We start from the raw sequence: 11,409 nt of genomic DNA on the forward strand, positions 1-11,409 counted from the left end.
GATAGGAAATCTCTTCTAGATCATTGTCGAACGAATTAAGTAGATTAGCAAGAGGTAAGTGAACCGAGATTCTCAACAAATTCATTTATCATTGAACTTTAATCAATCGTTCTAGCTTATTTATTTTATCATTTAATCCTTGAACCATTTCATTGAGTTTTTATTTAATAATTATAGTAGTAAACAATCATCTGAAGTATCGGTGCTAAAAATTGAATAACTGAGAATAATAATTGAGAAATAGAGTCCTTAAAGGAACGATATTCATACTTTTGTACATTATATTATTACTTGATATCGTGCACTTGCGATTATTTCGAGCTTGAATATTATTAATTTTTACTAAAAATTTTACAATGCAAGTTTTGCTCGATCACTAAGCATTGAACATTTTGAAATACTTACATTTACTTGCGAAATACCTAATTTTAATTTTAAAATACTTGATTTGCTAAATGAGATACTCATAATATGTGATATAATACTGATATTTGAATATGCAACTTAAATTCAGTCATGGTTGGTTTTTCCAATTAAGATTTATTAGAATACTTATTCATGTCATTTAAAGAAATGAACACAGTTCATTACTGATCGTGGAGTAAGAGTAAATTGTTTGTAGATCAAAATAAGCACTTACTTTTAATAATAGTAGCATACTTGTCCCGGAGTAAAAGTAAGTTCTTTCTTTGTATACCGAAATAAATTTTTATTTTTATTTCATGAGGAGTGATGAACAATATATTTGTTAAAATTTCAATTGCATTGAAATTGCATCATGATACATATTAGAAATATCCAGTATTTTATTACCTATTCTGAGCATCTCATTTATGAAATCAAGTATTTTGAAAATGAAATTAAGTACTTATCAAGTAAACTAAGTACTTTAAAAGTTTCATACTTAGTTGGGAATCTGATATTTTTTTTACAAAATAGATATCACATGAGAAGGATATGTCGTCCAAATGCATCTTTCAAAAAAGACAAACATTTGGTAAACTTACGTTTCATATTTGAAAATCCAGAATTTTAATACCTATTATGAGTATCTCATTTATCAAATCAAGTATTTTAAAATTGAAATTAGGTATTTCTCAAGTAAAAGTAAATATTTGAAAAATTCAATGCTTAGTTACAAATTTGTTTTTTGTTTTTTACAAAATAGATATCACATGAGAAGGATATGTCATCCAAATACATCTTTCAAGGAAAGACTAACACTTGGTGAACTTACGTTGCATATTCGAATATCCAGTATTTTAATACCCATTATGACTATCTCATTTATCAAATCAAGTATTTTAAAATTGAAATTAGGTATTTAGCAACTAAAAGTAAGTATTTAAAAAAATTCAATGCTTAGTTACTAATTTGTTTTTTTTTTTTTTACAATAAAAAAATAATGAAATGAACATGTCATCCAAATGCATCTTGAATGGAAATGCGAGCATTTTATGAACTTACGTTGTATATTCGAATATTCAGTATTTTAATATTCATTATGAGTATTTCATTTACCAAATCATGTATTTTAAAATTGAAATTAAGTATTTCGCAAGTAAAAATAAGTACTTCAAAAAGTTCAATGCTTAGTTGTGGATTTTTTTTCTTTTAAAAATAAAAAAAAATATTTAAATGAAATGTGCATGTCATCCAAATGCATCTTGGATGGAAATGCGAGCATTTGGTGAACTTACATTGCATACTAGAATATCTAGTATTTTATTAACTTTTATGAGTATCTCAATCACCAAATCAAGTATTTTAAAACTGAAATTAGATATTTCGCAAATAAAATTAAGTACTTGAAAAAGTTCAATGCTTAATTGCGATTTTTTTTAAGAATAAAAAAATAATTAAATTAAATGAACATGTCATCCAAATGCATCTTGGATGGAAATACGAGCACTTGGTGAACTTGAATTGCATATTCGAATATCCAGTATTTTAATACCTATTCGGAGTATCTCATTTATCAAATCAAGTATTTTAAAACTGAAATTAGGTATTTTGCAAGTAAAACTAAGTACTTGAAAAAATTCAATGCTTAGTTGCAAATTTGTGTTTTTAAAAATAAAAAAATAATTAAATGAAATGAACATTTCATCCAAATTGATCTTGGATGAAAATACGAGCACTTGGTGAACTTGCGTTACATTTTCGAATATCCAGTATTTTAATACCAATTCCGAGTATGTCATTTACTAAATCAAGTATTTTAAAATTCAAATTTAGTATTTCCAAGTAAAACAAAGTATTTCAAAAAGTTCAATGCTTAATTGTGAATTTTTTTTAAATACAAAAATATTTTAATTCAATGTACATGTCATCCAAATGTATTCGGGAATGATGAGTGGAAAATGGAAATAGAAGGACCAACAAAAATAAGAATTTATATAATTTTTTATTAGTTAAAAAGGGTATAAAGATAAAAATGCTTGAAACATGTAGTAAAAATTAAGTTGATCTTGTGTCAGGTATTAAAATACAAAAAAAAACTTATGGGTACTGAATTTTAAGTAAATGATTGACAGATGCATTTTTCTCTAAATTACCGCAAAAATAAACTAATTTCAAATTATTTTTTTTTTGGGGTTATAAAAACAGTTAGGGTGGGTTTTTTTAGGCAACAAGCATCCTTCAAAAAATAAGAAATAGTTTTGTGGAAGTTTTTTAACGCCCTGAAGAGAAATTGAAGTAAAAAAAATTATAATTTTTAGCATCTGATATATAAATAATTTTGAAACAAAAGCAAAATCAAACATTATTATTTTTTAGGATAAATTGTTGGCAAAAACTTGTGTGAGACGGTCTCACGGGTCATATTTGTGAGACGGATCTCTTATTCGGGTCACCCATGAAAAAGTATCACTTTTTATGCTAAGAGTATTACTTTTTATTGTGAATATGGGTAGGGTTGACCCGTCTCACAGATTATAATCCGTGAGACGGTCTCACATGAGACCTACTCTAAGGGTGTTTTTTGTTGAGTGGATTAAATAAGGATAGATTAATAGTCCAATATTTATCGTTAAAATTTTAAGTTGTTTTAATAATTATTTTGACCCGGTTTAAGATCTAATTTTATGGATAACTATTTGATTAATAAAATTGGATCTTGAATCGGGTCAAAATGATTATTAAAACATCTTAAAATTTTAACGATATATATTTGACTATTAATCTATCCTTATTTAATCCACTCAACCAAACACATCCTAAATTGTTTTGGTATAATTACGAGTTAATCTTGTTTTAAAATAATGTTAATCATTAAGATGTGCTATATTATGACAGATGAGAGAGCGACCAATTTAGTATAAACATATAAGAATAATCACTAAAGGACTAGATGATCACACCTTCTCTTAAAAAAAAACAATATTATAAAAGAGTAAAAGAAAAAGATCATAAATTTTAAAATAAAATCATTATATTCAAATAATTATTATACTTAATATAAAATTTTTTAAAGCTTTTAATTTTAATATATATGATTTCTACTATTTTTTTTTTACATAAAAGTACTTAGGTTAAAAAATATACATTGAAATTTGGGTTTTTTTTATCTTCTCTTATGAGAAAATGATGATGTATTGTAAAGTTTGCTATTTGATTCCCATAATATATTTTGACATTTATAATTTTATTCAAAAATGAGATCGAATAGAGGAATGACTATCAAGTGATTATTAGTAGACCACAATCTATAATTGTTAATTAAGATGTAATTTTATTTCCTTATATCTGACAGCACAAAGTGTACCTAATTGGATAATAATGGGTCGAGCTATTAGATCAATGATTTGGAAAGGTGTGTGTTTATCTGCTGGTGATGTCTTATATCTTTCAGAGATCAATTATATCATTTTCTACCGCCGACACGTCTCCAACAAAGACATTACTACTCGTTAAATCTCGAAGCTGCACATCAAGTTATTGATTCATTTTGTCATGTGAATTCACACTAGGTTCCAATCGACTTGCGATCAAATATATTTCTATATATTAGCGATCAATATTTTTTTAGACGAACTTGAGTGTTATCTACCTGATTGACGATATTTACATAACATACAAAGTATATAGCCGACATATATAAAGGATGCGAAGATCGCGAGTTCATTCTCAAATTTGTAGTTCAAATATTTACATTTGAATATTTGTTGGAAATTTGAAATTACTTAAATTTATACAATCTTAGGCAGATTTAAATTTTGATTTGGAAATTTGACTGAAATATAAAAATAAAATTGACAGAAATTCAGTTGGGAGAAAGTGACGATGAACCAGAAGTGGGACAAAATTCGAACCGATTCAGATTACCCTCCATTTTTCCCACGACAAAATGCCCCAACCGATCCTTGGTCTCCACCAAATGATGCTTGCACAGGAACTCCTCACTGCAAATTCTCTCAACTTCCCTCTCAATTTCATGCACGAGCACGTGGGTTTCACCGCCGGCGCCGATCCTTTTGCTCCTCGCTAGAACTCCGGCGGTGTATATGGCGGCCATTCTTCCCGGTGCTGCCGCGAAATACCCTCGAGGCCCGTCGATTAGGATCACGTCCCATGGGACATCGTACACGTGGTTGGGCAGGTCGTTGATAGCCAATTTGCAGTCCGAGAACAAGAGGTTTTGAACCGGGCGGCATTCGTTGCTGATTTCTTGTTTGTAATGCTCCATCAAATCGTACAGTTCGCTTACTTTCGTGGTGAATTGGACGTCGAAGGCTTCGATGAACGGATGTTTCTCTTCGAGTTTCGAGACTAGATAGGAGCTCTCGTCGATGAAAACCGTGCGGCCGTTGTGGTTGAGGGAGTTCCAAAGTAGGGTCTCGTGTGTAAGCCCGAACACTAGGAAGTTACACGGAGGGTTGCAGCCACGTAGGACTGCGGCAACGGCCTTCACCTCGTCGGCCGACATGTGGTCCGAGGAGGTAGCATTCGTAGAAGCATAGTGAAGAAGGGCGTCAAATACGGGTTTAGGAAGCTGAGACTTCGGTTTACCGGAGATGGCGGTTTTTCCGGAGATGGTGTCTGGTTCTCTTGTGGTGATGATAATGAAAGCAAAAGTGAAAATAAAGACAGCTAAAACCGCCAGCCAAGCGCGGTGTGAGGGGACAATTGGGCCACCGACACCGCCAGATTTATGGACGGAAGGGTGGAGAACGATGAATTTGGCGGTGGGCTTCATTTTCTTCAAAGCTGGAAAAGGTAAAGAGATGAGTTGCTTAGCAATGGAGGAGTACTGAAAGAGCTTTCAGGTTCTTTTAAAAACGCTCACATGGAGGAATTTAAGACAGTGGCACGACTTCATAGGTAGGGTGTCTGTGCATTGTACTAAATGTTCCTAGATTTTTTAATAATTGCCTCCACTTTTTTTTAAAAAAAATATAAATTTTTCTTTATTTAGCTTTTGAATAAAAATATATGATTCCCAATTTAGCACCTCGTTAAATTTTTTTTTGTAAAATTTGTGTAAGATGGTCTCACAGATCATATTTTGTGAGACAGATATCTTATTTAGATAATCCATGAAAAATTATTATTTTTTATACTAAGAGTATTAGTTTTTATTGTGAATATCGGTAGGGTTGACCCGTCTTACTAATAAAAATTCGTGAGACCGTCTCACAAGAGATGTATTCGATGTTTTTTAAGTGGCATTTCTTAATGATTTATTATTTATTTAGGAAAATATTGAAGTTTATGCCCAAATGATGATTTTTTTAGTTCAAAACAGAGATAGATATTTGTTATAATTGAATATCAAATTTGAGATATCATATGTCGTCCAAAACTATAATTATGATTTTATTTTACGAAATTTTGATTCATTGTTTCCCAATATTACCATGATTCAAGTTCAATATGGATTGCTTTCCATTTATATCGATAAATTATGTATCATTGGTAATGGATAGATCAAAATGTTATGAAGTAGGTCTTATGTGAGACCGTCTCACGGATCTCAATATAGCTGTGAGACGGGTCAATTCTATCCATATTCATGAATTAAAGTATACCTTCTTAGCATAAAAAATAATATTTTTCATGGGTTACTCAAATAAAGATCCGTATCACAAATACGACTCGTAAGATTCGTCTCACATAAATTTTTGTCACATGTTATTTATTTCACGCAGAATAACAATTTCGGAATAACCAATTTAAAATATAAAAATCTAAAGCGAGGCCAATAATGTGTGTTTTTTTATTAAAAAGATCGGTGAGATTATTGATACTAATAATATTGAAATGGATACGCAAGAGAAAATTGAAGGGTCCGGTCCCCAATAAATTGTACGTATGGAGGGGGAAGGGAAAAAAGCCACCGACTAGTTTCGGTTTCAAAAATAACATTTTTAAGAAAATAAAATTATTTTAATGTCAAAATTATTATGTTTTATTACAAATATAGATCAGCTTTCGAACTGTCGACTGATAAATAAGATAATAATTTTGATAAGTTGAAAATTTTAATTTATTTTCGAGTGTATAATTATATTTTATTTGTTTAAGAAATAATTTTGTTTATTAAAAACTATTTTTAGCTAATGTAATGAGGTTGGAGTATGGCCACCAAATTTCAGAAAAACATGCTTTATTATCGTTTGTGTATGTCAATTTAAAACACGATTTCTATTCAAAAAAAAAATTAACACGATTTGAAAATCTTTTGACTAATAAAGTTAATCAATAAAATGTAGATTATTGTTTTAATGCAAATGGAACACTTTTAGTTCAAAATGTCTCGTCACTTGGTCATTTGTTGCATGATAGATCTTTTGTATGATGATTTCACGAATCTTATGCATGAGACGGATCAATCCTATCGATATTAACTAAAATAAAGTAATAATCTTAGCATACAAAAGTAATATTTTTTATGGGATGACCCAAAATAAGAGCCTTGTTTCACAAAATACGACTCGCACACGAGGTTTTGTCTTGTTACATTAAGTGGCCACATCATTATGATATAATGGCTTTTTGAGATGAAAATTTTAAATACATAAATATAAAATAAGAATTTTAGACATGGCAAAAACTTGTGTGAGACGGTCTCATGGGTCATATTTGTGAGACGGAACCCTTATTTGGGTCATTCATGAAAAAATATTACTTTCTATGCTAAGAGTGTTACTTTTTACTGTGAATATCCGTAGAATTGACCCGTCTCACGAATTAAGATCCGTGAGACGGTCTCACATGAAACCTACCATTTAGACATAATGATATCGTGACAGCCCAACAAATTTCTTCTCAAAAAAAGGCTATTGATTATATAAATAAAACATAGAATTGATAGCCATTATTCTTGGGACATGGAATGTACTTAGTCAGCATTGATTTGAGAAATTTTGGGGTAAATTTGGAGTGAAAAGTGGCTTGGATTATGGAATTTTGGAGATGGGATATCACATAGACTGTTAGACTAATAGGCTAGAACATGGCTTTATTACCCTATTTTTAAATTTGAAATATTTGTAAATAATCTGCACTGTGCATAGAACTTAGAGTTTACATTATATAAAATAAAGATTTAAATTATATATTCGAAATTTAATATAACTAATTGATTAATTAAATAATTTACTGTAAACTAATTATATTACTTTTCAAGAGGTCTTCGACAAAAACTTTTGTGAGACGGTCTCACGGGTTACATTTTGTGAGACATATTTCTTATTTGGGTCATCAATGAAAAAAATTACTTTTTATATCAAGAGTATTATATTTTAATGTGAATATCGGTATGATTGGCTCGTCTCACAGATAAAAATTCATGAGACCGTCTCATAAAGAACCTACTTTTAAATACATCATCACATTATTACGTTAGATGCTTGCATACTTACCAACTTCGATAACGAGATAAATATCATATTAATATTTTTTGTTAAATATATTAAATTTTTATATAAGATGTAAGTATGTAAGTAGAATTTTTTAAAAAAATTATTTTTGAGCTTTGATTTTATTTTATTTTACTGCGGATAAAACAATATTTTTAATTAAACATTATTAGTGAAGGAAAAAATAGAGAACATATATTTGGTGACCATGAATACCACGTTTCTTTGATAACACAGCTAGTGTTGAACATTTTAAGTTTTGGTGATTTAATAAATATGTCGATTCAACGGATAATTACAGAGTTTAATCTAAATAAATTCAAGAAGGAAAAATGATTATTAAAATGAAGTTTTCCAAGAAGATTTACTACAGAGCCAACATGATAAAGCTTAATAAATATATTGATAGCCAAACCGATTAAAGGTTGACTGATGAAGCCCAAATCACAGTCTACCTAAGTTATAATCAGTCAGTCCAAATCCAAATAATCCATGAAGAATCAGTATAATCATTGAAAAAGAATCAAAATCCTAGCTGGAACAGAGGATAAAGTTTTTCGTTCCAACAATCACTGAACCTCAACAGAATGTCAGGTTCCTGTGCACTACACGAAATTTTTGAAAAGACGATGATATGACAACAACGACATCTGTGTTTGAAAACAAATATATTATTTTTAAAAGATGGCAAAATTAGTTGTTACATGAATATTTCTTAACATCCTAAAAATTGTTAAAAGAATAGTTCAAAATTTAGAAATTTTTTAAAAAGTTTATTCAACACCTCTAAACTCTAATATAATCTCAACAAGTGATATCAAAAACGATTTTTCTTAAACTCTGATAACTATATTTTAAAATAACATCTTTTAACAAGATTCCAATATTTTAAAAAGAAGACCATGGTGATCAAAAAATACACGTGCAGGAAAATTTAACAGCTCAAGATGATGACATGATGTATGTCATCACCGACGGTCCAATAAAGATACTAAAAGCCAATATTCGGTTGAAATGACTGAGGGTGCACCACAGATGGTCGAAAAGCCCTGGTCAGAGTGGACTGCAGATGACAAGAAGAAAACAAACCTTGACAATGTGACCAAACATTATTTACAATACATTTGAAAATAATATGTTTAGCAAAATCAAGACTTGTTCAAATGCCAAAGAGATATGGGTGAAGCTTACCCAATTTTGTGTAGCCAATGATCAAACCAAGGATAAAAAGCTAACTGTTGCAATCTAGAAGTTCGATAATGCAAAAATGAAGCTCAACTCTAAATGAATTTTATTAATGTTTTAGTAACATCATCATTAAACTAACATCTATTGTCAAAGAATACTCTAACCGCAAAATTACTTTGAAGGTTATGAGATCATTACCCAAAGAATTGGACGTAAAGATGGTAACCATGAGGAAATCCAAAGATCTCAACAAACTTGAGCTACTCGACTTCTTTGCTGATATTAAAGCCCATGAGTTTAAGCTACGAATCCGAACAGAAGAAGTGTCATCCACTTCACAATCAACAAAAGCTCTAGCTGCACAACCTTTATTCAAACCTCCAATGAAGAAGCTTCAAACAAAAAATCTGCTGACTAGATAAGTAATGAGGCTGTGTCATTATATGTTTAAGTTTTTTTCCAAATTTATGAAGAAAATAAGTCTAAATTCAATTATTATCGTTAAAAAGACCAAAATGATGATAATGAAGCTTTTTTAACTGCAGAAAGTAAGGTCTTTTTATTGATGGTTGCAACAGGCAAAAGAAAGATAATAAAAATCCATTTGAGAGAAAATGGTCCAAATAAGAGAAAATATCTTACAAGAAAAAGAAAGACTAAAAAATGTTGATTGATGAGGAAAATAAGAGTAAATGAACTTATTCAGACTCAGAAAAATCAAGTTCACATACATTTACCAGCCTGAGTAATGATGAGAAGGTTCAGTGTCTCATGGAAGATGCCGAGCTAGAGACCACAAAATTCGAACTGAAACTGACGATGACATTATATTTGATTTTGACCCAAATGAATTTATACGCAAGGATCTTATCAAGGCACAACTGATATGATAGAAGAATATAAAAGATTTTCGCAATCATTGATGAAACTAAGGCAGAAAGCAAAAAGTTAACAGATAAGTCAAACAACTATAGTTGTTCACAACGAAAAAAGTTGACGGTCTGAAATTAAGAATCAGTCTGCTAGCAGCTAAAATTGATTACATGTGAAGAGTGTTCCAAATAACTTTAAACGGAGTAAACGATTGATATTTCTAGTCAATTCTTAGAACAAATATTTTTTCTCCATTGAGAAGACGTACGAGTTGCATAAAATGGCCGATGATAGAGTTGGAATATGATATGGCATTAATGAATGTAACTCTTCTGAGGTAAATACTCAATCATGTCTAAACAAAGAAAAGTATAAAATGATAAACTTCGTTTGATCTAGAATGATAATGAACATGACCAGTCAGAATTTCAACCTAAACGAAATGTAAATTTTGATAACAGGGGCAAGTACCTTGGTTTTGGTTACATTGAACCAGAAACTTCTAATTTCAACCGGACAGGTAAAAAAGAAGACCAGTCAATCCGGTTACAATCGCTTAAACTTTTCTCGCTGAAAACCAAGTCTAACCGGACATTACTTTGCGAAGGGGAAGTTAGCCATTACCACAACTGTAGACATGTTCCGAGAGATGCCAAACAAATGAGAAGAATGAACAGCATAAACAACATTCGATGAGAGAGAGAACACATCACATAAACTCACTGATTTATGCACAAGTTCCCACTTTTTGATATACACACTAGCAAGCCGATTAGGCTAATTCAAGTGTGAGTCTATAAGGGTTATTTAATTCAAAACCCAACTAGATTTAAGTAACAAAATCTTATTTCAATGATTGGAAGAACTAAAGAAGAAGGTTACCTTTCGGTTAATAAAGCTTATAGAGTTTATAATTATATAACTATAACAGTTGAAAAATCTATGCATATGTTATTTGATGAATCTTCTCTCTGTCAAGTTACTAGTAGTAGAAATATACATGAAATAGGCAGCAAATTTGATGTTACTAACCTTGATACTAGCAGTGATCATGAGATATATTTAAGAAGAATGACTGAAATCATCCCTGAAGCAAGTCTAGCCGTCCATGAAGAACCTACACAGAAACAAATTGCTGAAGAAGTTGAGCCGATGATTGATCACCGGCTCGAAATACATCAAGAATAGGATGAATCTAAAACTAATGAAGATCCAACCGTTAAATAGTTAGATCCAAATTCATTTTGACCAAGCCTGGGTGGAATAATAAGCATCTACTCGAGTTAATCAACGGTAACATGACCGCTCTTCTTAGAACTAGAAAACAAATGATATATGAGTTTATGCATAATGCATTTGTTTCTCAACTTGAACCTAAGAAGATTGATGGGGCCTTAGGAGATTCAAACTGGATAGATGCAATTCAAGAACAACTTAATCAATTCAAGAAAAGCATGATTTGGAATCTAGTTTCCCGACCCGA

At 30.6% G+C, this 11,409-nt stretch overlaps 1 protein-coding gene across 1 annotated transcript; it reads right to left on the reverse strand.

The window, feature by feature from the left end:
* Positions 1-4,203: 4,203 nt before the first annotated feature.
* On the reverse strand, positions 4,204-5,344 carry LOC140813120 (protein IRX15-LIKE-like). Its single transcript, XM_073171554.1, has one exon. The coding sequence runs from the start codon at positions 5,198-5,200 to the stop codon at positions 4,268-4,270; it is 933 nt and encodes a 310-aa protein (XP_073027655.1). The 5' UTR covers positions 5,201-5,344; the 3' UTR covers positions 4,204-4,267.
* Between the last annotated feature and the right edge of the window lie 6,065 nt (positions 5,345-11,409).

Source organism: Primulina eburnea, chromosome 14, assembly GCF_022965805.1.
Source record: "Primulina eburnea isolate SZY01 chromosome 14, ASM2296580v1, whole genome shotgun sequence".
Classification (NCBI taxonomy): Eukaryota; Viridiplantae; Streptophyta; class Magnoliopsida; order Lamiales; family Gesneriaceae; genus Primulina; species Primulina eburnea.